Source organism: Leiobunum rupestre, chromosome 6 (assembly GCF_980474605.1).
Source record: "Leiobunum rupestre chromosome 6, qqLeiRupe1.1.hap1, whole genome shotgun sequence".
Lineage (NCBI taxonomy): Eukaryota > Metazoa > Arthropoda > Arachnida > Opiliones > Sclerosomatidae > Leiobunum > Leiobunum rupestre.
The window spans coordinates 52,826,552-52,854,018 of record NC_143389.1 but is presented as its reverse complement, the minus strand read 5'-3'; the positions used below and the strand labels follow the sequence as shown (position 1 = coordinate 52,854,018).

The 27,467-nt window shown below is 37.2% G+C and overlaps 3 protein-coding genes across 8 annotated transcripts; 2 read left to right on the top strand and 1 right to left on the bottom strand.

The window, feature by feature from the left end:
* Window positions 1–10,845: 10,845 nt before the first annotated feature.
* LOC149941497 (NF-kappa-B inhibitor delta-like) lies at window positions 10,846–13,720 on the top strand. Of its 2 annotated transcripts, none has more exons than XM_090176895.1 (6): window positions 10,846–10,922; window positions 11,067–11,226; window positions 11,309–11,704; window positions 12,441–12,540; window positions 12,602–12,875; window positions 12,938–13,720. In XM_090176895.1, exons 3-6 carry the CDS (start codon window positions 11,322–11,324, stop codon window positions 13,396–13,398), a joined length of 1,218 nt encoding a protein of 405 aa, XP_090033021.1. In that variant the 5' UTR covers window positions 10,846–10,922; window positions 11,067–11,226; window positions 11,309–11,321; the 3' UTR covers window positions 13,399–13,720. The 2 variants fall into 2 exon arrangements, with proteins under 2 accessions (XP_090033021.1, XP_090033022.1); XM_090176896.1 differs by having other exon boundaries at window positions 10,860–10,922; window positions 11,085–11,226.
* Window positions 13,530–27,091, bottom strand: Setd3 (SET domain containing 3). 3 transcript variants are annotated; one of them, XM_090176888.1, is made up of 12 exons: window positions 26,923–27,091; window positions 26,558–26,796; window positions 26,316–26,496; window positions 26,155–26,235; window positions 25,977–26,100; window positions 17,036–17,213; window positions 16,906–16,980; window positions 15,911–16,019; window positions 15,782–15,848; window positions 15,623–15,717; window positions 14,257–14,396; window positions 13,530–14,188 (listed from the first exon to the last, which is right to left on the bottom strand). In XM_090176888.1, the coding sequence occupies exons 1-12, from the start codon at window positions 26,999–27,001 to the stop codon at window positions 14,066–14,068; spliced, it is 1,491 nt and encodes a 496-aa protein (XP_090033014.1). In that variant the 5' UTR covers window positions 27,002–27,091; the 3' UTR covers window positions 13,530–14,065. The 3 variants fall into 3 exon arrangements, with proteins under 3 accessions (XP_090033014.1, XP_090033015.1, XP_090033017.1); XM_090176889.1 differs by having other exon boundaries at window positions 15,632–15,717; XM_090176891.1 differs by lacking the exon at window positions 13,530–14,188 and having other exon boundaries at window positions 15,628–15,717.
* Window positions 17,436–25,899, top strand: LOC149941496 (uncharacterized). Of its 3 annotated transcripts, XM_090176894.1 has the most exons (3): window positions 17,436–17,915; window positions 24,172–24,547; window positions 24,590–25,899. In XM_090176894.1, exons 2-3 carry the CDS (start codon window positions 24,181–24,183, stop codon window positions 25,603–25,605), a joined length of 1,383 nt encoding a protein of 460 aa, XP_090033020.1. In that variant the 5' UTR covers window positions 17,436–17,915; window positions 24,172–24,180; the 3' UTR covers window positions 25,606–25,899. The 3 variants fall into 3 exon arrangements, with proteins under 3 accessions (XP_090033020.1, XP_090033018.1, XP_090033019.1); XM_090176892.1 differs by having other exon boundaries at window positions 24,172–25,899; XM_090176893.1 differs by lacking the exon at window positions 17,436–17,915 and adding an exon at window positions 23,434–23,879 and having other exon boundaries at window positions 24,172–25,899.
* Window positions 27,092–27,467: the final 376 nt, after the last annotated feature.

The window sequence follows — 27,467 nt, the reverse complement described above, 5'->3', positions numbered from 1 at the left end:
GCAGTAATTTACTTTTATTGGAAAAAATATCGCAAAATCAAATTTAAATCAATTAGAAAAGTTTTTAAATGAGGAAAAGTATTTAAAAGACGATAATAATGACAATGTACTGTCAGCTTTAAAGAATACCGTATTCCAACCAAGGCATAGCGCTTCTTCTGTAAATATTTGTGCAATTATTGCAATATCATATTTTGAAAAGTTAGTGGAGTGTTTGTGGGAAAATTATAAGGTTACAAAATTCTATTCTATAAATTATTATTAACAATAAAAACCGAATCAATGTTAGAAAATACTTTATTTTTAATCAAATGTAGCCTTAGTAAGGATACATTTGATTAAGGATTCCTTACTGTTTGCTGGTGTTACACTAAGCCTTGGATCCTGAGTAAATTTTCGGTTATAACAATGGCGTAGCTTCCCGAATAGTTGATTTTATAAAATAAAAAGTGGTCTTGCCGAACTTGTTAAAATGTTGCTCTTACGTCACAAGACACAGCTTTATTATTATATTCTTCGCACGAGTGATTTGCACGCGCGCTAGAAAAATCTATTCTCCTCGTGACTGTAGCGCGCGCTCGTAGGCTTATGAAAGTAAGAGACTGTGACGTAAGAGCAACATTTCAACAAGAAGGCCACGTTAGTTTATAAAAAGAACTATTTTCACCGTTTATAAATAAGTTAAGATTTAAATCAGTTAAACCCGAGTTAACTATCGCGGTATCAATTAACTTTTGAACTAAATTCGCGTTCAATAGAAACGTTGGTTCATCTACTTTCCCGGGCATTTTTATTTATGAAAAATGTTTTGTATTTCGCACAAGTGATGGCGGTGAAGACTTAAAAGCAAGATGGAGCTTGAAATGGGGCGGGGAATCGGTATAACAGCATAACAGCGTAGCTCAATGTTACGTTCCCAAGTTCTTCCTAGCGTTAATTAGTTCTTGTCAGAACTTACAACTTTACGAAAATGAATGTACATAGGTACACTAAATAAAGTAAGTTTAGGAACCATTTATTTGTAAAGATAAAATTAAAGATACAATTTGTATATAGTATTGCTCGCCAAAAATTAAAACTAAAAAATAAACTACGGTCAAAGAAAAGTTACTCGTTACTTTGAAAGTAATAAAACAGCAGTGTCGTTAAGCGAATCACTCGCATGGAATATTGAAAAATTAATAAATAAATAAATTATTTCGCAAACAATTACAGAATTTTCTGATATTAAATAATTTGGAGGCCCATATATTAAATTTTGGAGGCCCCTTAAGACGACTTTTGGAGGCCCCTACCAAAATTTCGAGTAGGCCCAGGCCTACCCCGGCCTGTTTCTGGCACCGCTACTGCATTTCAGTAGCAGAGTCATCTGCCATCACATCAGACTGTGCTGGGGTGTTTGGATTTTTAGGACTATGAAAATCGTACCTCCTTCAAAGCTGTGGCATGACTCTTCATCCATCTGGAAAATGCAGCGGATGAAGTTCTTGTCACAGACAGAGGTGACCACTTTCCAGCGGCTCGTATTGAGCTGGTTGTTGTAAGGATACAAGCTCTTTAGGGGGACTTCTGGATTTTTCGTCCAGACATCCCTAGTCCTGAAGGTGACCTTGATCGTTTTCAGTAGTTCACTGGCTTTTATTACTAAAAGCTTCGTGCCCTACAAAACACAGTCGTTCTGGTCAACGGCCTTTCTTAACCACTCTTCAGTTAGGGCAACCACACAGAGGTACTCAGGTAGGTAATAGCACCTCCGGCCAGGTGGAAATTCCTGATGAGAGGAAGAGGTTCACCCGAAGGTTCCCATCAACTCTCTACAGCCCTCAGGGTTCGATACTTTACACCTTGGCTTAAGGAAGAAGCAGAGCCTTAGTTGGCCAGCATGAAGGGTTACCCCTCCACCTGTTACTCCCTTCCACCACGTAGAGGCTCAAGGCTGCAGTTTATGGAAGGTAGGTACTTTAGGGGCCACATGGAAAAGCACTCGAGGGGCTTTCTTTGGAGCCGCTACTTAATTGCTTGAAGACGAAGCAAAGAGATAATGACTAAGCCTGAACTTTACCAAAAATGTACGGTCGTTCTAGAAATGGTTTTCAGTAAAAATTTAAGTCACGGAAGATTTGGAAGTGACACAATTATGTGAAACAAGAATACGCCTTTAATGTTAAAGATAAAAATGCGGGTAAAAGTGCGTGCTGACCCAATAATATATGTAGTCTTGGTGTAGAGTGCCAAAGTTACGTTTGAGAACGTTCAATAGACGCTTCAATAAAACATCTTCAAGGAATTTGCCAAGAAGTAATATTTCCGAGAGCCCGGACCTGCAAGTTACATTTTATATAATGCTTGTTGAAATAATGGAAATTCTTCACCTGTACGGTATGCAACAAGTGTTTCCTTTTAACCAGGTAGTTTTTTTGACGTATTAAGGCTTAGCAAAAACACAACGTTCTGTTTACAGGTGAAAAGTTCCAATCATTTCAACAAGCACTATATAAACAGTAACTTGCAGGTCCGGGCTTTTGGAAATATTACTTCTATGAGGTGATTTCCTAGAAGATGTTTTATTAAAGCGCCTATACTCGGTGTCAACTACCGGTAGACGTATACTCAAGAGGAACCGGGTTCGATCCCAGCTTGTGGCACTGGGTGAAAACTCGGAACAACTCCTTCTGCGTTGAGTTTGCAAGTTCTCTCCCCACTGGTTAAAGGGGTTTTCCCCCGTGCTCTTCGGTTTCCCCTTCCATAAAAATTTGTTTAGGTTAAAAGTAATAGTTAGTATAGGGAGCTGTTGGCTCACATGAAGGGCTTGCCACCACCCTCTAACGCATTGTAACCCGGCCACCTGAATTAATGACTTTAAAAGTCACTTGATGACTTAGGCCTAAGGTGGTGCCTTGGGTATTAGCCTAGCTGATTATTATTATTATTAAACCTAAACTTATAAAAAAACTACCCTAGAAAAGTTTGTTCCGTTGTATCAGAAGTTTATAATAAACCCCTTCGGAGTGGTTTTATAAAAGGTAATTAAGGGGAAGCATTTTAGACTATTAGTACCAATGACAATCAACAAATGGCGCTGACCGTTAATTCTTCCTTTGATTCGTATTTATAAAAATATATTAACTTAATAATAAAATAATACTTTTGTTTTATTATTATAATATTTTCAACTTTTAGTCGCATTTAATATAACCAGATAGAATGATAGTGAAAAACGTTTTCTTCCTATAGAAACTCTATGGGATGAGGTCTTCCCCTTCGTGGCGACTGTCGACCCTTTACTCGGACTTCGCGGTTGCAAAGGATTTTGTTCATAGTTTTGTTTAGTGCCTACGTCAGAAGAGATAATGCTTACTTTTACGCTTAAACTGCCAACCTATCTTTGCAGCGCGTAAGACGTTAGATTGAGATTCTTCGGTAAAACACGCCGATTCAATAGGTCTAGTTCCAATCATAGACGAAGAACGGGTAAACCCGTTCTTCGTCTATGTTCCAATGGAGAAAAATCAGTCACTCACGAAATTTTTATGTGTTGGAAGACATTATAAATTTAAATAAAAGTTTACAAATTTCACTGAAGTTAATTAATGTTTAATAAACAGAATTTAAAACTTAGCGATTAAATTAAAAAACGTTTACGTAGGAAAAACTGTTTTAATAAGTCATAATTAAAACTTATTTAAAATAAATTTGTATGCATAAAATATTTTACATCTCAAGTTGGTTCTATTTGTAATTAATATTGTTTCCCATAAGCTTTCAACAAATGCAGTCTTTTTTGAATTTGATATTGTTTTTTTAGAACTTACTAGGATTTATTACCTTTGATCATATTACAATTTGTGAATTAAATATTTGATTTTATAAAAGGGGGGGGGGGGAATCTAGCTTGAAAATGTTGCCACCTACGGCACTGTCTATCTTTATCAAGTCTACGGGCAAGAATTTCCGTGGTACCCTTTTCCACGCAAAAATAACTCAGACTCGCAGTCGTACCAAACCCCCCTGTACCCCTTTAAACCCCCTGTATCCAATGGCTGATGCATAAAGGCCACGGGACTAACGTACGCCGAGAGAGCCACGGGACGTTCAAATCGGAATGACCCAGAACCCCCCCCCCCCCGCCCCCGCCCCCGCCTACTCGTTTCCGATACTCACAGGCCTTCTGAAACTACCCCATACAATTCCCCCCCCCCCCTCCGAAATTTGCCGCGGAAAGAGAGATAATTTCGGGTGTATTGCATGTTGGGACAAACACGGCCAACTCTCAGGGGCGACAGATTTTGAGAAAATAGATAGTCGAACCACCTCAGTAACGAAGCGAAAGGCAGTCTAGTTTTCCCTCTGTTCCGCGGGTCGCTTTTTCCTTTGGCTTCATAACAGACTAAGCATCATTCCAGAAAGCTCGGACGTACGACGACCAACGTACCAAGCAGTGGCGTAGATAAGGCCCCCGCAGACCCCGCAGTGCGGGGGGGGGCCCGGAGCTTTAGGGGCCCCCTAATTTCATATCAAAGTATATACTAGATACCGGATAAAATTCCGAATATTGTTTTGCGGGGGGGCCTTGCGGGTCTTAGCTACGCCACTGGTACCAAGAGCTCCTTCTAATATAGATAGATAGATTAAAAACACCATTCTTATCGAGATAATATATACATCCACAGGGCCGGACTTAGAGATCCTGGGCCCATAGGCAGATAAGGAGTCCGGGCCCCCTTTTCACGCGCTCCATTTACTCTTATCCCTGGAACTAGGCTGTGCCTGAATTTCCCTGATTCACCGTATAGAAGGCCGAGCTTTACGGTTATATATATATATTTTTATTCGATTGTAACGTGTGGGACTATTCAGTCCTCTCGTCCATCTGATTAATCAGGGCGAGATATGTGTAACAGCCACGCCAACGGGGGGATACGTGGGGACAGGGGTGAGGACACCCGTGGCGGAAGTATTCCGACCACCCGTTGGGGGATTGGTGGTCGTCCTCACACGGCCATCCACAAACTCTGCCTCCCAGACGCTTGGGATTACAGGAGTGAGCCACTACTCCCGTTCTACGGTTATATTACTAAATAAAAGCTCGTAACAATGGTCGACTAAATATGCGATAGTTATGCAATATTTCGATTTTAGGCTGCGTCCGTAAACTGCCAGGCAAACATTTTGGAAATTTTAAAACAAAATCTTCTACGATTGATATTATAGATTTATGCCTTCGAATACAGTAATTACGGTCACTGGAGGGCCCCTTCCAAGGATGGGCCCCTAGGTTGGCCTAGGCGGAAATACGGCACTGTACAATGTACATCCACCAACTTTATTCTGACATTTGGTTTGAAAATCAAATGGGTTAGTCACGTATTTTAGCTATCAGCGCTTTAATCCTTATCCTAATATCCTCGTCCCTTTCATAAAATACCCCAAAAACCCTGACACCTTCCATCAGAATGTTGGCGCCAATAGTACACGTATAAATGGCGTCGCCACTGACGAGTTTAAAAATAATGGGTTACCACTTTTTGCCCACTGTAATTTAATTGAAATTAAAATAAGCATTAAAAATGGTATTTCGTTTAATAATCTACACCAGAATGCGGTTCTCGGCAAAGCTTTGCTAGTTCTCAGAATACACTAAACTAAATAAAATTTTTCAATTTTGACTTCGAAGTCAAATCGCGTAATTTGATCAAAGGCGAATGATAGAATATAACCACTAGTTTATAGGTGGCATTCCCGAGAAGATGGCGGCCATTGCTCTAAGGTAGATAGTTATGGGGGAAAGGGGGATGACACTAGCCTTCCATTACAGCGATGATGACGTCACGAGAATACACCCTATATAAATAAATATACAATAAAATAAATTATAAAAAAAATAATAATTATAATGGAATTTGTACTTCAAAATTAAAACGCGTAATTTTTCATCCTTTTATGATGTAAGAGATACGAATTATTGTAAAATAAAATTTAAATAGAATTTGAAATTTACATTTGATTCGGAAGAAAAATAAGCTTATATTATATCATAGAAAATTGACTACAAAGACTTTCGAATTGAAATTCTAATAATTTTAGAAAAGTAATATAATCGAACCGGCGGCGCCAAAATTAGTCGGACCACTCGACATTACCATTCCAAATATTCTTCACTAATAAAAAATTTGTGTCAAATTCCCAACCAATAGTGTCTAGAAATATGCCTGTATAAGGATACTAGGATAAATTTAACAATTTATTGGAGTTTTATAGGGTTAAATTATTGAAATACACCAGTTTACGATTACACATTGCAGGGGGAATAATGATCAAACAGATAAAAAAAGCACTTTCATCGCTATTAGATTAGTTTATGAAAAGTAGCCTCTTTCAACAATGGAACACTGGCTTAAATTGTTGAAATAGCAACGTTTTGCGAGAATAGTACGAATGCTTTAGAGCTCACTGAAAAGTGGGCTGAAACGGATAGCTATTCCCTATATGAAATACCGCAAACGAGAGTCAGTGACGATAAGCTAAGCGGAGAGGAGAGTAGTTTTGACGGACAAGCGCGGCTAATCGGGTCCGGCGAAAAAGGTGTCCGAGTTTTAGGGGGAGGAAAAAAGATTTTTCCTGCCTACTAACTTTACTACCAAAACCTCCGTGTGGCTTCTATAGTAGTACTATTCACCACGTGAAATAAAAATCCCCCTTCGGAAACCTTCAACCTGCCATCTACACATATTTTGTTCTTTATTTATCTTTAGTTTGGGAAACTACCACAAGGTAGCGACCGCGTGCAGATGGCAGTAAAGAAAAACGTACCAAATTCGAATAATTTAAAAAATTAGTTTAGTTACCAAAATATAATATATTTTTTAAATTTTTGTTTTGCATTCGATTAAGTAAAGTTAAACTTACGAAGCGTATAAATCTAAAAGATTTTCGTTGTACCGAAGTATATTAAAAATGATGACGAGTTATGTTAAATATTGCTGAATTTTGTAACCATATAAAAAATTAAATAAGCCCTCGATTAAAATTGGCTTCGCACAAATTTTAAAACGAAACTTCCAGAGCAACTTAAAACATTTCACAAAGCCATACGGTGAACGGTTTTCTAGAATAACAGGCGCAAAGTTGATATGTATCAGCATTATTATTGAAGTTTAATGCTCATTATTTTAATGTATATTTAAGATAGCTGATTTTTTCTTTTTACATTTGGGAGAAAACATGTTTGTCAAATTGTACCATAAATTTGAGAGTTATATCTATTTTTAAAGTATTTAAATAGTTTACCTAAATACTTATCATTTTAGGTACTTTTTCAAGGTGAATTAAAAATTAACTAAACGATGAAATAAAATTTCCTTCGCACACTTTATAGTTTTAACTTTGCTAAAAACGATACAAGAAACCGCGTGAAGTACGATTTAACCATTTACGAGATAAACGGTGTTTTGTGTATGGGCATTTCAGCCATATTTAAGTACCATTATCTTAATAACTATTAATTATATAAAAATTTTGTTCGCAGGTTTTTTAGAACAAAACCTCGTTATTACAAAACCTAAGAGTGCTTAACAATTAGAGCTATAGAACTCTAGATAAACAGGCGCAAACAAGTCGCGTTTTTTTAAATTTCACAATGCTTCCCCTTAACTGTTCCTACTAGGGAGCTGACAATTTTTAGATTTTAAAAGACAAATATTTATTGTTAATTTTTCCATTTACTTGAGGAGAAGATATATGTCCATGTCATCACTGAGCTTGGGGATAAAAAGAGGGAAATGAAACTATGAAAGATCTACTTTTCTAATGGAGGGAGCGGTGCGAGGCAAACGAGAGCTTACAAAGTTACAATTTAAATGGACAGCTCAGTTCAGTTCATTTTCCACCTCCCTTTTAAATCAGGGATGCTCACAGCAATTTGGTTGAAGGGGGCGCCATCTACGTTGAAAAGTGATGAAATATTCTTGTCCGTTTTTGTCGTTCTTTTTCTACAAAGATGGGTTAGATACCCGTCGTACCCCCCTTAGATACCATCGTCCCAGTTGAGCCCACCCACTCGCCTCCAAAATCCGTTCTTTCATTTTATTGATGGAAAAACCCCAGAAGGGCTCAACTGACGTTTTCCGTTTACGTTGGTCATACAAAAGATTTTTTTTACAAAAGAAGTTGTTTTACAAAAGATAAATAATTTTTACAATAGATATTGGAAATATTCGAACATTTTTGGAAATACACTTAACAATTCGTAAATACATTTAAATTAAACACAAAATAATTCGAATTTTATAAGATATTTAACAATGCTAGCGCTGTTATGTTAGAGCACCGTAAAACATTTCATAAGAGAATTAACACAAGAGTAAGTTAAATCACACCAGAATATACAAAACATATTTTACTATGAAAGTGTCTGTCTAGACAATAATCGTACTTGACGATTTAGGTAAATTTATTAAGAAAAGGGAAACATGGATAAAATAATAGCTGATTTCAAAAGAACTATATATACAATTTTAAAACTAACCAGAAAAATAAATAACATTAGAGCTTGTGGCAGAAGTGTTCCCTTTTTTATTTATATTTTTAAAAACAATTTTTTTCTTTTTTATTCTTAGAATTATGTTTGTTTTAAATTATTCCCCATAAAGCAGATTCGGAACCAATTTTGTCAAGATTTAAGTTGGCTTCTTTTAGAATAAAACAACCTTCAATGAATTTTTCGCAATAACATTTTTTTTCATTATCCCAATTAATACTATTGAACATGAACACTACCTTTCTTATTTCCTTCTATTTGAAAATGGAGGTTGATTCTTATCATAGAGAGATAATATACTTCTGATAAAACACTGTAAGAGAAAGTATCGCTGCTATCGCACCTTGGATCCAGAATGGAACTCAATGGCATGATTAGCAAATATATTTTGAACAAACCATCTGCTTCCCCAGTGGCGTAGACAAGGGGAGGGTTTCCATGTCCAAACTCCCTCCTTCGGTGTAGCTTTGGCTGTAATAAAATTCCACCCCCTTCTCGACCCCACTCAGGTATTTTACATAGATTGAACCACTCCCTTAAAGGATTTCGGGCTACGTCACTGAGCTTGCCTATAGTCGATAGCTACGCCGCAAAATTTTAGTTTTGAAAACGAAAACATTTGAGCAAAAATAAATAATATATTCATACATATATTATTTATTTTTGATTTGAGAGAGTTGGCCGTTTTCGGTCTATCGAAATCTGGCAGCATTGCCTGCCTTCCGGCCTGTATCTCCCATAGAAATCTCATAGGTAACTAGAATGATGCCGCCTACGGCCGAGCTTGACGCCAGTTCGCCTTGAACCTTCAGCCAATGAGAGGCCGTAGAGTGGTTCCGCCAAGGAGGATAATAATCCTCCTTGGATCCGCTACTATAGCGGGAGATAGGTGACGTCATTCTCTCTGGTGACATTAAATTCTTGGCAGAACCACTCTTTGAGCTCTGATTGGCTGAGATCTGGCTATCGTCTGCCACGGCGTTTGGCCCATTTGCCAGTTACACGGCAGCATTCTAGTTACCTATGAGATTTCTATGGTATCTCCATACCGAAAATGTCCGACGATTACACCGCCGAAAATATTTTACTAAACTGATCGGCGGCGTTTTTGACCGTTATTTTGAATTATCGACTGAGGCTACGTTCAGTGAAGCTTAACGGTCTTACGTTTGCGTTAATTCCGACATTTGCTGAACGCTTTTTTACGATTGTTGTAATTTTTTTTAATATCGTCTGCTAAGTCGTCCGCAGCTAGCCTTCCCGTGTGCTGTGACGTCACGATTCCGTTTAACAACGAAGAAACCTGGGCTGCGTTCAGAAACGTTCACCGGTGAGTCCGCTGAGTCACCGCTGACACCGGTGTTTTACTGAACGGCATTTTAATTTCGGGTATTGACGTCACGATAGTCATCGGTGAGACACCGAAGTCACCGAAAGAGATAGTCGGTTTTTCCGATGACTGACGTCATTACTGACGTAAAACTACTATTAATGCTACGGCATTTTAAAAAACGCCGATGACTGAATAAAAGCGTTCAGCAAACTTACGACGTCATTATGACGAAAAAGCTCATCGGTGGAAAATATAAATCCATCGGGTTTTTTTTCCGTTGACTGTTTTTGAACGTACCTGGCTACGTTCAGCAGCAGTCAACGGAAAAAACCCCGATGGATTTGATATTAGTAATCGGTGAGTCCGATGAGCTCTGCTGAACGTACCCCTGCTCTTTCAATCGTTGAGTTTGTTGAGCTAACGTTGCCAACGTGACGTCAAAACCGGAAATTACAAAAACCGTTCAGTGTAAAAAAATTGTCAACGTTGAGACCGTTGAGCTTCACTGAACGTAGCCTAAGACTATAGATGAACGTATGTCTTAATGGCCGTATAAACCTCGTTTGCATCTAATAAATTAGATTACTTAGTTCAAACGATCCGAGTGCCGACATGTTCGCACGGAGCAAAGCACAAATCTCCCGCCAAATCTACTAGAAAATTACTTCGTTTCGGACTACTGGCGCTATCTAGGATTTAAACGATACATTACTCCTAATATAAATTTTTGCAAATTCGAAATAAATTTTAACTATGAGAACAATTAACACAATTTTTTGGTTCTTAATTATATTGTGAAATTTTTTAAATTAGTTATATTATATTTTTTTTAAGAATATAACGAATGTGTTTGTGATTATTGTAGCTTTAAAGCTTACATGTCCAGCCCACGAAATTTCAGGGAATTTAGGTCAAAATCTGGGGGCTGATTGGCTAAACCCTCTACGTCAAACATTCTAAACGCGGGGAATGGCCAGAACGTAAACAAACGGAACTGACGATTTACTGGGAAGTACAAACTTTAGGGGAAAACCCATGTAATAGTTTTCCAAGGTCCTAAACTTTTCCATAGTTTTGTGTTAACCGTAAAGTACGATCTTTCTGTCAGTATTCCAAGTGTCTTGCTTTAGTCGGTTAGGATATTTTATTTAAAAAAGTACATTTAGTGAATATTTTGGTAATTTTTTTTTCAACTAGTATCACCAAACATAATAGGGACATGTATCATTTGTAAACAATGTGATTGGCAAGAAGTAGGGGTAAGCAAGCTACATTCCAATCTCAGTAATTAAAAGTTCGTGAAAACCAACGTTGCGTCCTTACTACAGTCAGTCGTGTTTCGAAAGGATTTATTTACGTAAGTAAACAATTACCGTTTTGAAAGTAATAATATTCGACCATAGGATTCATTATTAATCTGGGTACGTATGTTTATATAGTTAAAAAAGAAAAATGAATAGTCAGTCTCATAAACAAGACCATTATGATAATCATCAACACAACATCAAAGCAAAACTGGAACCAGAGCCTGATTTTGATAGTGGAAATATCTCCGCTACTTTTTTAAGTAGCTCATCATCCCTTATATACAGTTCTAAAGACATTACAAGCGATGACGTAGGTCCTACGGAAGAGATATCTAAACAACAGTATTCTACGACATCATTAGATTCAGGCCTTCAAATAGATAGTGCTTACGGTATATCCGAAGAGAACATTGGTAAAGAAATAGAAACGCTTCAAGAAGATAGAATTGAAAATGACTTAGAGAAGAGTCAAATTTTAAACACTTCAAACTATAGTCTGTATTCCATTCAAGATGAGGATGGTGATACGTAAGTATCAATATTCTTTTTTTTTTTCAATATACTGTCACACTTAAGATAAAATAACTTTAATTAAACTTGAGGAAAATGTGTTTTGGGAATAGTAAATTAGAATTGCTTCTAATGATACTTTCATAATAAAAGATCAGTATTTTAAAGGGGCCAATATGTTGTTAGAACTTGTGGCTTTCTTGGAGGGGGCTATCCTCTTTACCTTGGGGGGAGGAGTAGAGGACCAGTGCCAAAGTCTGAATTTAAGCAGGGTACTTCTTTTGTTGGCCCATCCTCTTGGGGGGTCACAAGCCAAGCTCTGCTTTTGATGGGCAGATAAATGAAGTTGGGATTACCCATACTTGGCTTTTCCTGAGTTTTTTTGTAATCTTGGAAGGGTTTTCCCAAGCATGATTTGCACTAATATTTCTTTCAATAAATAAAAGTTATTGATTTTAAATGCATTTAATATATATATTAAATATCAAATGTTAAGTTCAGACTTATTTTAATTTAAACATTGTCATTATTAATGTATAAATTTTTTAAATTCATGGTTTAAAAATTGTTAAACATAAGAGACATGATACTTCATGACTAAAATTTTTGTTTTCTTATAAAAACATTTTATAATAAAACCAAAATTTTAGTCATGATGTATCGTGTATTATATATTCAACAATTTTTAAAACATTGTCATTGCTAACCCAGCTTGAGATTTTTTAATACAATTCTATATTTTTCTTTATTTTAGGCCACTTCATTTAAAAATAATTCAAAAAAATGCAAAACAAGCATTTGCCCTCATTTCAAACTTCCAGTTTTATTTAGATTTACTTAATGATGATTTCCAGGTTTGTTACAAAGTTTGGAAAACCATTAATCCAAGATCATATCTAATAGTAATTTTTTCAGACCCCATTACATTTGGCAACATTAACGCGGCAAGGGGCCCTAGTTCGTAGATTGACCATCGCAGGAGCAAGAGTGGAATATCAAGATCATTCGGGAAACACTGCTTTGCATATTGCGTGCCGTAATGGGGATTACGAATGCGTCAGAGCCTTAACTTTAGGAGCTTTACCTGAAGAGATAGTACAAGCCCAGCTTCAATATGACCCTCAAATTAATTTACCTGGCCATTTATACAGATTTAATAGAGATATAACCAAAATAAAAAATTATGAAGGTAAAGTTTTAACATTTAACACCAAAATGTATTTGCATCGGCCTAATATTTGGACTTTTCAGGATTTACGTGCTTGCATTTAGCCGTAAAAGTGGGAGCCTATCAAATTGTGGAATACCTCACCAATCAATTTCAAGCGGATGTCAATGCTAGAGATGGCTTATCTGGAGAAACCATTCTTCACATATGTGTCAAAACGCAACAACTGTTGCCTATCCAAAATTTGGTTATAAGATGTAAAGCGTCTCCTAATATTCGCAACTACGCTATGAGGACTCCGTTGTGTCTAGCAAAAATGATAAGTCATTTCAAACCTGAGGATCAGATGGCGAAAAAAATTGTCTCAGTATTGCAGGAATATTTCGAGGAAGCGGAACAAGGCACGTGCGCTGGCAATTACCCTTTAGCTCCCCCTAAATATTCCAATGGAATAAAGCCTGAAAGAGTAAATTTGTATTTTCTAGAAGGTATTTGGGATGAGAATGAAGAAGAGGAAAGCGATTATTCCGATGAGGAAGATTAATTTAAAAAAAAAACCTTTTAAATACTGTTTTTCAGCATGATTTTTAAGTGGGCAAAAACAAATTCATTAGTTTTTTACGGAATTTTAAATTAACCCCTCTTTACTTTTAAAAGAAAAGTTATTGTTGAATCTTCTAGTACAAATAAAAAAAATTTATTGAACTTATAAGACAGTGAAGTAACCTGATTGTTATAATATAAAACATTTGTTTAGCTATAGTGGCCATTTAAGATGTATATATACAACTCTTCACTTATTTTTCTCCCGTTTTGATACCATTCATGTTCTTTAAATCTTTAAACAAAACTTAATTTTTTTAAAAAGTTTCTGGCTGCATTTTTGGCAAATAAAAACTGATTTTGCCAAATGGCTCAAAAAGTTTGATTCATTCTTTCACTTATGATTTTTGATGTATCGTGTTAGTGGGATCACTCTGCTGGGTAAGGTTTCAATTCTTGGTTTGGGTTATAAGCTTAACTTGGTATTAAAAGCTTACGAATGAACCATTATAATATTTTTAAAACACTATTAAATAATTTAATACCAATATGGAGTATGGTCTTTGGCAAAGCTTTAACAAAAAAAACTAAATTTTTACTTTTTAAACTGTAAACAAATAACACTCTTGGCAAGAAAAGTTGCATTTTTTTACATTTAACTTTATAAATTAAGTAGGCACACTTGATATCAGAATCACCTTTTTGAGCAATTGTTTCTCGGATAATCTCATTGATATGGCTAGTCTGGTATTTTCACTGATAGTATCATCGAGTAATAAAGTTTCATCATCCTAACCCAAGATAGAAAAGGTATTAAATCTAATTTTTTAATAAAGCTCGCATTATTAACAGAACATACCTCAATGGATGTTTTATACGATCTGAGTAGTATTGAAAGTCTCATATGCAAGAATTCTAAGGCCTTTCTGTTCTGCATCTTATCATTTGCGAATGACAATAATAAATCATCTGTTTTGGCCAAGCAAAGTTCCAAATTATCTATTCAAAACAAAATTATAAAAAGACTTATTAAAAAAAATCAATACTCTGATCTGGCAAGCAATTTGAACTTTCAATCGATTCCTATTTAAAGACAGAGCACCATCTAGTTTATTCAGGGTTGCCACAAAATTTCGAGATTCAAATTTGAAATTCCCTGCAGTGTTGGAAATAAGGCGGTGGCGTCGGTCAAAGACCAGTTTATGTTGGGCTATGACCAGTAAATTAAATATAATCTGGGGAGTTCACTGGTCATAATGGCCAGTCTATTTTTAATTAAAAAGTATAATTCTATACCGAAAAGAGGAAATGATAAAAGCGTTACGCACTCAGTTTCTCACAGCCATTGCAATTTCTTTATGTATCCTATATACGGCAAAAAATAAAACCTTTAAACCTTTGACTTTTATTCGAAGAACAAGAAGATGATGATATATTTTTTAAAGTTCCTTAAGAAATGTGATACATATCAAAGCTTTTTGTTTGTGATAAATAAAACTCATTTAAGTTCCTAATCGTTATTAACAATTCACTTTCCAAAGTAAAATAAAAGGGGGAAGTGAGGGGGGCAGAAAAGGGTGGTCATGACCAGTTAAATCATTTTTTAAGTAGGGGGTATAGTGTTCAAATTGACCAGAACTTTTATAAAGCTTATTTCCAACACTGATTCCCTGACCAAAGAATATAAAGCCTTTATATTCTTTGGGGATCTTTGCCCTGACCATTTTAAGAGATTTTCATTGACTTTAAGGCCAACCACTAAAATTTACAGTCCTGGGGCCAACATTTTTCTTTTATCAGAAGTTAAAAAATTTAAACAAACTTTTATTTCAGTAAAAAGGTTATTGCAATGTTGAAAAAATTAGCCAAACTTTCAAAGAAATAAATGATAATAATAGAATTTGTCATAGATCAAAAGTAAAATTACCTTCATAAGGTGTCAAGATAAAATTGAATTCCCTGACTTTTCCCTAAATTTTTACAAATTCATAAAATTACCAGACTTTTTAGGCCCATTTTTAAGTTCCCTGTTATTTGTTATTGTGAAGAAAGTATAGGTAGTGTCATACCTGTAATGTTCATATTATTTATGCCATTAGCATAAGCTAACACATTTAAAGGCCCCAAAAGTAGCAAGAGATTCCAAATGAAGTTTACCATATATAACTTTAAATATAAGTACCATTCAAATGTCAAAAATGCTTGCCATGCCATTTAAAAATTACAATACCAACTTTTATCCATCGTTGATATTTTGCAGAAATTTAATAAAATTTCGTCAATTGGCTTATCATTTCCTCTGATCACAAATGTTCCCTTCCTAAAAGTGTGTAATAAAAAAATATTAAACATGTCATTATAGTCTTAATAGTATGAATGCTTACGGAGGAAGGCACAATTTTTCACACAGCAAATTTTTGTCATCACTCAACGGATCATTACTACTGATGCCTAAAAAATATTGGAAATTATTAATCTTTGCGTATTAAGCAGCGATTACATTTAATATTTACCTAATTTGATTGGGTATGTATCATAACAATTACCCAGAATAGAAGGCATGATAAAACCCGAGTGAATAAATAACTCTGAATTTGGACGTGGACCATAAAACATTGTAACCTAAGTTATATTTAATTTAATTAAAAATTCTTTCGGCTTTCATAGATTATGTAAAACCAGAAGTATATAATTTATCTCATAAAAAAGCAGTATATCCATTAGATCTTAAAAATGAAACATGTACCTTTTCCAAACTGCGGAAGCATACACAATGTCACTAAGAATATTCCAGATCAGTTAAAAGCATAACTGTTTGCAAATGGCGCTCTAGCAGCAAAAAAATTTTAAATTATATCTGCGCAAGCATGAAAAACTGGGTATGGAATAGATTCAAGAATAAATATTTGGTTTATTTTAGTCTTTTCTCGAATTAAAAGTGTATTCTTTTTATTCTATAAAGTTTTAATTGAGTGTTTCGGGAATGAGATTTACTCTACCCAATACAATATTTGCTTGTTTCGGAGTATTAGGGCTACTCTTTCTATTCCTCCTCAAAACCAGGAGTATAGAGAGTAACTGATAAATTCGTCAGCTTATCCAGAATGTATCCGCTAAATTATCCACAGATAGCCATTTTGGTAAAACGCTTTTCCCCTGACTCAAACTATTTACCACCACAGAATCCGGGTAAAATGACGACATAGAGTTACTCTTCTAACACTATTCCAAAATCCTCAAAATATACCGCTGTAACCAATGTCAATTTATACTCAACTAAGCCAAACGTAAAAATGTAATATTTACACCACGTACGGATACTTTTGTCTCAAATAGTTTTTGAAAATTAGTATAAAAATGAATTTCTCACACACTATCTTTTCTTATGAAACGTGTTTTGAAAAATCAGGGGTTGTGGCAACTGAAGTAAAATGAAAGATGAACAAGGATATATTATATAAGTCTGGTAAAACCATCACCATTAAAATATTCAAAACCGTATACACACTTCTTCGTTGGCTTTAAAATCTTTCATGGCATAACATTCAAGTTCATCCTTGGTGGTGTTAAAATCAGTAGAAAACTAGAGAATAAATCATTTTACTTTCAATTTCCATCATAATTAATAAATATCCAACCTTCCCAAATTGATGATTACATAAATCCCATAAAGGTACTAAAGCTAAACTTTTGAGTTGATCTTGAGCTTCGGACTTCTGGGAAGATGAAAGTCCATCCTCGGAGCCATCTTGATTTCGTCTCTTTGATTTTCGCGGTATCGCGTTTTGGCGCGTCATGACGCAAGATACGGCCCATCTAGATTACGTAAAAAAAGGATGAATGAAAAAGTTTCGCTGACGAAACGCTCAAAGTTTTTACGTTTGATATAAATCCCATCGCGTATGTACGGGTGTAAACGTAAATGTGGTTGTAAAATTACGAAGGAAAAAGTCGCAAAAACTCTAGAAAATAGCGCGTAAAAGCGTATTTTTTTTCTTGTTAGTCAGAGGCCACTTTGGGACAATAAGGGGACTATTACGGAAAGATAAAAGGAGTCAGATTTAATCGGGGAAAAAGGGTAGAGCGACTTCCGGTTTATGAGATTTTCTTGACACAGTTCATCCCGGCATTTATATAAAACTATATTAGACGAACGAGACTGGAAGGTCTCCCCTGAGAGTCGCCATTCGTTTCATGTGGCGTTACGAAAAAATCCGGGAATTTTGAACAACCTTGCCATAGTTTGCGTCGTTACGTCGTCCATCCGACCCTCTTCCATTCGTTATCATTTTTCAAATTGTGTCATTTTCCAAATCCGTTCTATTTCTTATTAACGAAAGTGAATGTTTTTGCGAAAAATTGCATCTTTATCGCGGGAAGTTTGCACACAAAGATGACATAGAAGGTGTCCTAATTTATTCGTATAAACTTCACCCAAATATCGGATATTGTCTCAAATTCAAGATCAGATTCGAACGAGAAACAACGCGCGTTGGAAGTAGAGATATTCCTATAACGGTAAGTAATACGTATTAATATTCTACAATTAATTAAAACTATTATAGTAAAATTAATTTTATCTCGATTCTTAGTCGGTCACGTAAGTACAAAAAAATTAAGTTTCCCGAAACAGAGGGGAGCGTTTCTTGGGCGGTAGAACGCTTGAAATATTTCGTCTATTGTCTGGAGCAGGGTCGCGTGGAGTCGGTTGGTCGGGGGTCCCAAAAACGGGCGAGACGACGGGTACCGAAAACCTTTTTGGCATTTTTTGCATGAAGGCAACCCTATTGTTTCGAGCACCCGTCCGTGAGACGAGCTATACCGAGTCAATGCGAAGAATGAAAGAGAATTCATTTATTAGAAATCCCCGAGAGAGTTCTGGCATTTTAAGGGAATAACAATAATAAAACAATCAAGACCGAGTTATTGTTAAAAATAGCCAGGGAAAGCGCCGGCGCTCGCGCGGAGCTAAAATGTGACATCTACCAGACCAATTTTCCCTGTGGGTCAAGAGAGTTTCTTGACGTTTTTTTTACCGAGAAAAGGAACGTATATTTTGGCTTTCTCTTATATTTTTGGAAAGGTTCAATTCGGTCTAGATTTAACGATATTTATCACTCGATATGGTCAAATCTACCACCCACAGACGGAGGCAATTAATAAAAATTCTTCGTCACTTTTATTGACGCCAAAGGAAAATGAAACGCGGCTCACAATGGACAAATATCTCCTGGAATCGGCGACGCCTCGAAAGGTGCCGTCAAGACTAGTCGCTAGTTTTTTAGATGCTCTTATTTAAGAGAGTAAAGCTTTAGCGTATAGTAATTAATATCTTCTTAATCGCCGCGGATTGCGTCATTTTTGTTAGAGGGGGGAGAGCGTGGGGGTATTAAAGCACGCGCCAGTTCCGAACAGAGAAAAAATGGAGGGGAAGAAAGTAACCGAATCTCGACTTCCAAAAAGGTTTTACGACTTCCAGGGTATTGGATTTCCAAAGTCGTTAAAATTTATCCAACCGATGGAGGCGCCAATGCAGCGTTAGTTTGGGAATTATAAATACGGATTTTTACAATAGCCCCGAAAAATTTCCATTACAACCATTAGCGATATTAACCTTGAACGATTTAATATTACATTCTTATCGTTTGGCGCGGCAATAAAAATTACAAATCGCCTGTCCGCGCGTATTTCGGATTACAACGTAATCAGATATACCCCTGACTTATTCGCGTGGGTGGTAAAAATTCTTCGTCATTGTATTCGCGGGGTTAATCTAAAAAGCACACTTTGACTGAGCGCCGTTGTCTCGGTTGAAAACAACGCGCGCGAAAGGGGTCAAGCTCGGGGTCAGCGTCTTGTCGGAGAGAAATTCGAACAACCCTTCTCTCCTCCTCGAGAAATGACAATCAGTTATTTCAATCTCTCAGCGGATCCCCTTTCTCTCTTGTTTTTCGCGTCTCTCTGTTCTGGTTACGCGAGAAAAGTTCTCCCGCAATATAGGCTGCCACCCGCTTTATCTAGTGAATTAATGTTAAACACTACCCCTACCAAAAAACAATCTTCCGCGATCTCAGCGAAAAATATCACCAATTAATTTACTCCATTGAAGTCACGATAAACAAATCCATTCTTATATTCGTAGTTTTATCGAGAGGTCGGACAGTCGTCAAAATCACGTACACTCCGGAGGGTAAAAAAAACGTTTTAGAAATCGTAAAATCAACTTAAAATCTGCTCTCAGCGAAATCGGCACGAAAATCATTCTCTAAAATCTCAAAATCCCGTAGACTCAGGAGGATGAAGTTTTAGAAATCATACAATCAACTTTAAAATTTATCCTAAAATCTGGTCTAGAAATCGGCGGAAAATCATTCTCTAAAATCTCAACATCCCGTAGACACCGGAGGATAAAGTTTTAGAAATCATACAATCAACTTTAAAATTAATCCTAAAATCTGGTCTAGAAATCGGCGGAAAATTATTCTCTAAAATCTCAAAATCCCGTACACTCCGGAGGATAAAAAAAAAATTAGAAATCATAAAATCAACGTAAAATCTGCTCTCAGCGAAATCGGCGGAAAATCATTCTCTAAAATCTCAAAATCCCGCAGACTCCGGAGGATAAAGTTTTAGAAATCATAAAATCAACTTTAAAATTTATCTTAAAATCTGGTCTAGAAATCGGCGGAAAATCATTCTCTAAAATCTCAACATCCCGTACACTCCGGAGGATAAAAAAAAAATGTTTTAATAATCTTAAAATTTGGTTTTTAAATCTCTAAATCAGCGAAAGCGGCACGGAAATATCTCTAAAATCCAGTACACCCCGGAAGAAAAATAAACGTTTTAAAAATCGTAAAATCAACTTGAAATTTCTAAAACCTGGTTTTGAAATATCTAACTCAGCGAAATTGGCACGGAAATCACTCTATAAAATCCCAAAATTACGTACACCTCAGAGGAAAAATAAACGTTTAAGAATCGTAAAATAAATTGGAAAATGCTAAAATCTGGTCTTGAAATCCCTTAAAATAGTCACGAAAATCACGCTTTAAAATCTCAAAATCGAATTTTTGAATTTGCATTGAGATTTAAAATCAGGGTACGAAATTGGCGAGTTTTATACCCTTTGAATTAATATTTTTTGAGCTTTGGAAAACAAATCTCTTTTGTAACAGGGAGGAAACCATGAATAAATGAATATTTATTAGCTCAATGTAAACAGGGAAGAATCCATTTCAGAATCAGCGAGCAGTTTAGAACAAAACAATTCGGCCAAGGCCGTAATATTAGTTCCACATGGATGAATTAATTAATTATTCTCTAAGCCTTGGCGCGTGTCAAAAGGTTAAGCATTACGTCAGACGTAAGCTTCTTTATCTGTATTGTAAGTTTGAGCTCCGTATCTCAAATCCACTAGGAACTACGAAGAAAATTCGCATACGCTCACTAACCCTTGGCGCGCGATAAAAGAGTTAAACATAGGGTCAGACTTCAGCTTCTTAAATGTATAAAAAGTTTGAGCCCCGTATCTCAAATCCAGTCAAGACTGCGTAAAAATGCTAAGCCTTCATTAATTTAAAATTAAGTCTGGTAAAATATCCGAAATACCTATCCTAATACCTACATCAAGTTTCAAATCGCACGCGAATAGCGTTAAAATTAGGCCAAAACAAGCTAAGAATTGGTTAAATTAAAATTAAGTCTGGTAAAATATCAGCAATGACCATCCTAATAACTAAATAAAGTTTCAAAGATATACCTCAAACCGCACGCGAATAGCGATAAAATTAAGCCAAAGCATGCTAAGCCTTGGTTAAATTAAAATTAATTCTGGTAAAATATCCAGAATACCAACCCTGATAACTATTTCAAGTTTCAAAGTTATACCTCAGACCGCACGTGAATAGCGTTAAAATTAGGCCAAAGCATGCTAAGCCTTGGTTAAATTAAAATTAATTCTGGTAAAATATCCGCAATACCCATCCTAATAACTTCATCAAGTTTCAAATTTATACCTAAAATCGCACGCGAATAGCGTTGGCAATACACGGCTTCGATAAGTGAGTGTCACACTTATTTGCTACTTCTGCCCATACGCGGCTTCGATAAGCAAGTGTCACACTTATTTGTTACTTCTGCCCATACGCGGCTTCGATAAGCAAGTGTCACACTTATTTGTTACTTCTGGCCATACGCGGCTTCGATACGTAAATCACGCACTCTAAGGGTCACACTTATTTGTTTCTTCTGGCCATACGCGGCTTCGATACGTAAATCACGCACTCTGCGTAAGGCAAATACGAACGTCAGCGGGAATGTGGTTTATGCGGCGCCCAAGGGCCCCTAATTTTTCTAGGGCACCGAAACCTGGCAAACCATTAGAGCTAAAGTAAATACGTAATTTAAAAAAGAAATTAAATTTTTAAGTCACTAATGGTTGAAAATACCATTTGAATTTTTATTTATAGTACATTTTTTACATAAAATATCGTTTAAAACTGTATTAGAAGTTGTTTTTAGTATTTATTTAGTGAAAAAGGATCAAGTTATAGCGCCATCTAGTATAAATGAAAGCGGTAACATGGTTTCCCTCAAACAGGGCCGGATTAAGACCTTGTGGGGCCCTAGGCCCATGGATTAAATAACCTTATTTAATCCATGCTAGGCCCAAGCTAATTTTGGTGCCCCCTTTCAAGAAATTTATTATTGCCAAATGGATGGAAAATACAATTTCAACGTAGACTTTGCGGATATTTTAGTGACGTTAATAAAAGATTGCTTTACATGGTATCGAAAAATGTGGACCCATTTACTAAAATTACTTCGAAAAAATATTTTGTGAAAAGTAAATGATAAAAGTTTTGTTCTTTTAATCTTTTCGGAATTTCTTGGTGCCGCTTGTAGGCTTGGTGCCCTAGGCCTATTGCGTAATCCGGCCCTGCCCTCAAATGTAGTAAATTATACTCGATCTATTCCCCCTGCGTTGCGCGTTTCCCTGCCAATTCAGTTAAACCAAAGAAATGGTGAAACATTTTGCTTTTCTCAATAAACAATAGAGCATTCCGAGTTTCGCGAAACGACTTTGTTTTCCCATCTCCGAGATTGGAGAGGAGGGCAATCTTCGATGGAATACACACTTGGGTTTCGTGTCGGTTTCGCAGATGGCCCGCCGGGGGGAGGGGGATCATACTCGCGAAAAGAGGGAGAGATTCGGAGGAGGAAAACGTCTGATCTGGGATGATGAAAGATGAGACGAAGAGACTCATGTCACCAGTCACGGGGGAAAAAAAGATATATATACAATATTCTCGGGGTCTGCGTTTCGTAGAACTTTCTTTTATCTTTTTACATTCTCTGTTCGCGGGACCCCGAGAAAAAAGGCGTCACTCAATTTTTGTGGGTTATCTTAAAAAGCGAGAGGAACAATACGCGACTTTTATGATATTATTTATCTAAAGGAACAAGGCGGTCCCCTTTTAAAATTATGATTTTTTTCCTCGCTGGGGTTACGTAAAACTGCCCACTCAATTTGGGAAGAAAAGGTTTCAGAAATATACATTCACCCATTTTAATTCACGTACTCGAGATAATTTTTCGCGATAAAACGTTGGCGTAAATTTTCCACGGTTTTTTTTCGGGTACCTCGGAAATAATTTATAATCATTTATTAGAACTGATAATTCCGAATTGTACCCTATATATCTTCCAAGGATGCAAAAAAAAATCCACTAATGCATTTCTAATTACCGATTGAAAAAGTCGAGCACTAATAAGACATCCCCAGCTGTTAGACGAAACGAAACCCCTAATATTTAAATGAAGTCAGAACAGTAGCTAGTAAAGACCGTTCTCTCAGAAGAAGTAAAAAAAAACGAAACAAGCTTCAATTTCTGGCTCATTCATTTTTTCTTCGGGCTGGCATCAATTAAATTGAGATTTTTCTGATAAGTTTAAAAAGCGCTCGAACCGTGTATCAAAAACTTTCTGGGAGAATGAGAGAGGTCGCCTTATGCCACGCCGTTGAGACAGTGCGCCAAAAACAAGAGCGGCACTTTCTTCTGGGAGAGAATGCGAACCCCGTCGCGCAACCCAAAACTATATCAGTTTACAAGTTCAGTCCAAACTCCTCCCCTCCGCTACTCGCTGTTTGGTCTGTTTTTCGGCGATGGGGGGGAAGTCCCCTTTCGATGGACGCTCGCGTATACCAAGAATAATAACGGAAAATAGCTTTAGCACACGCCATTTCTCTTCCTAATAAATAATCTCGACGGACGCAGACTCGCGAAAACTTTAAAAGGGGGTACGGATATATATACATTCGGCAGTTGGTAGGTTAGTGTCGCCGGCGCATCCAGTCAAAAGAGAAAACCTATTTGAGGCTCCGACACCGTACATCTCGCATCCGTTTGTGTCCCGTTTGAGAGCGAGTTCCTCAGAGGCCCCTGTTTGGAACGTAATAAATCCCTAACGAGATTGCAGGTAAGGAATAGATGTTAGAAAAAACTTAATTTATTCGGGAAACGTCTTGAATCGTTTAATTTTAAACTTGGCGAATGTCAGATTTCGGTTTGAAGGGGGATCTCTATAGAGATGAAGGTAGCCCCACTCGACCCACGGGGAATGCGGAGCTACAAAGATGTTTTGGGGTTGATAACGCGATGCTGGAAGGTTTATTGGGTGACTTTCCAAATCGAGATATTAGTTGGTTTTATAATCGTAAAAAAATAGTCTTTTGAATGGATTCTAACGCAATTTTCTGTTCTTTGAACAGTTATCAACAATGAATTACTTATTTGGAATCGCGTATTGCGTCTACTGGACGGTCATCATCGAGAGTAGCTATTTGCCGACGGCGTCTCTTTTACGAATGAAACCAGGGTACACCGACAAACTGGACTACGTAGAGCGCAAAGATACCTCCGAAGAGTTCGCGATGGACCTCCCGGAACCGAAGAAATCGCGCATTAGTGACTATACCGATCACATCACGGGTTTGAACCCGTACTTGGACCTATCCGAAGGTCCGGCTGGCGTTCGACCCCCGTACTTGAATCCATCCGAAGGTACGACTGCCGAACGACCCACGTTCTTAAAACCATCCGAAGGTCCAAAGGGCGACCGACCAACGTTCTTAAACTCATCCGAAGGTCCGACTGGCGACCGACCCACGCAATTAAATCCATCCGAAGGACCGACTGACGACCGACCAACGTTCTTAAACTCATCCGAACGTCCGACTGGCGACCGACCCACGCAATTAAATCCATCCGACGGTCTGACTGTCCACCGACCAACGATCTTAAACTCATCCGAAGGTTCGACTGGCGACCAAGCAACACTCTTAAATCTACCCGAAGATCCGACTGGCGACCAATCAACGTACTACAAGTACGACCGGCATTCGAAACGCGACCACGCGGGTCCATACGAATACGACCAACCGATTTACGGGAAACTGATGGTGATGGAAAAGAACGACGAGTGGGACATGGTAGCCAAGGACGAACCGGCGTCACCGAACCGATTTCAAAGAGTACCTCAAAAGAGTCCTCCATCCAGAGGACCGGAAGAATTCGTCAAACCAGAAATAGCGAGTAGTCGAGGTTCTAGTTTCACGGGCGGTTTCGTTTCCATAAGCGAGGGTGAATCAGGAGGTCGCCGTATTTGGACTACGCCGACCCAACCGAAAACTTCCCCGGAGGTGTCCACGTCCCCAGTTCCCAAAACTACGAGTCCAAAGGTTACCGGAACATTGGAAAACTCTAGCGAAGTCAAACCAACGATAGACTACGTGACGATACGACCGGAAGTCAAAGAGTTACCGTCTACACTCAATACAGATAAAAGGTCCAAGGGAAATATGATGGAAGCTGAGACTCGACACAACGTCAACGGCGAGTTGGAAGACGAACCGAGTTTCCCGGAAGAGGAAGACCCGCACGATTCGCGACCACCCATCGCCACCTTTTTGGATACCAAATCTTTCGTTTACAGTCTGGCGTTAATTTGCGCCTCGGTGGTGTTTTTCGGCGCGCTACTTACGGGCATGTTTATTTACCGGAAGAAACGAAGGCGACTTCCAGGGGTTCACAAGAAGGGCGGCAGATTCTTCTTCAAGGCGGCCGCCAAAAATAGAATGGGTCCTATCAGTAGGCAAAATGAAGAACGAATTTTGCCGGATGACTTTCGGGTTACAGTTTGTTAAATACCTACTAGGGGCACATAGCGCAGAGGGACGGAGGAATTGGCACTCGAACGGGTTGTCAAAACCCTGTGGAAATGACCCTCTTGGTACCAAACAGAATAATCGAGTTTAACCATCTTTATTAATTGAACGCTTTCTAGGCTACGAGTACCCGATATGTTTCTCTCGCACCACCAAACGAAATCTCAGTAAAAATATATTTTACATATCCTGCGGGCCAGGATGGTTTTTAATGCAATATTGCGTACGGTACTCATGTCCTCATTGTACGATATATGTTTTGTAAATAAATTTGTACTGGTTACAAAAACTTTGTTATTTTTCTAACCTATTAATCTTAAACCTAATAAATAATGTAGGATGATAATTACCTATACAAGTTGTAGCTGAAACATTTCTTGGCATTCAGACTTTTCAATTCCGCATTTGCTTGAAAGAGTTTATACAAATATGCGTATTGCCTGGCAATACTTTTTTGTAGATTGATAGCGTCGGCTATAATTGAAATATATAAATCAAAGGCTGTGCGTTAGTTAACCAAACCCATACCTAAAGTTGGTGAGCTTTGTAGCGCTTCCAATTCTTTGGTCGTGAAATATAAGATGGTTGAAAAAGAAGAAGGTAATATTGCTATTTGATTAAAAGAAAATACATATCTTATGGGATTGTTTGGATTCGGAAAAATTAAATAGTATATTTAGTTTATTTACAAATATATGGTTTCCAAAATGAATCGGAATCGCAAGCTTCAATCAGAAGGTAAAAGGCCAAGAGAACATTAGGCATTGCACGCAACACAACGTCTTTACGAACTAAATTTCCAACCTTGGTAGAAGCATTTTCAGAGGACAACATTAATTTGCGAGGAATTTTTAAGTAAAGTTCATCCTCCTAGTCAAAATAATGAAAGTTACAATAAATCAGTTTGGGTTCAATATTATTGACAGCCTACTTTTAATTCTTTATCCGCAATGATGCCCAAATCTTTTCCATTTATTTTTTCAACTTTAATGCCTTCCCAATTAGCACCGTTTTCTTTCGCCCATGCTAAAAAACTATTCAAGTTTTCATAACGGTTGTAAGAAGGTGGCTGGTTCTCCTTTTCAATGTCATTTATTTTATCCAAAAGTTGATGTATTTCTAATATATTACTCCACTCTTCCTTGGCAGAAGAATGTTGCATAGAGCAGCCTAAAATATTTAAAGAACCATTTATATTTCCCACCAAATTTTACGTTGGTAAAGTGACTTTTCAAGAATCCTAAGGCTTAATTTACTCCAAATGAGTCCAAAGCAAGCTCTACAATTTTTACTTACTATATAAAAGTTTGTCCACTAAGTCATCTAATGCTGTTTGCACTTGAGCTTTCTTCGGTTTATTTTTGTTCTTACCCATATTACTTGAGTATTTGTTAGAATAAAGCTAAATTAGACTTAATGACATTTAATTTTATTCGAACGACAGCAACCACGTTAGTATGCCAAAACTGCGACTCTGGGAAAGAGCAAAAAAATCTTGAAAACTATTCAACTTTTACAGAGGGTGGCGCCATCTATGAAGTAATCGATTCACTAAAATATGACGTTTACTGTTCACGCGGTATATTTGAAAATGTATTATAATTTTTTCTATATTAGTTAAAGGGCCACACCGGCATTTGAAAAATTTGGTCCGAATTTAGAACGTAGCATCAGCTAGGAGCAACAAACACAACACCCCGTCAAAAGTCGTGCATTTTCTTGAGTACATTTTTCATTGGTTAAACGCTTTAGCGCCTTATGCCGTCCGAGGGGCTGATCACTCCGCGTAATCGGTGTACAGAGCCGTACCTTTGACTGTACTAATGGGACTACGCGTAATC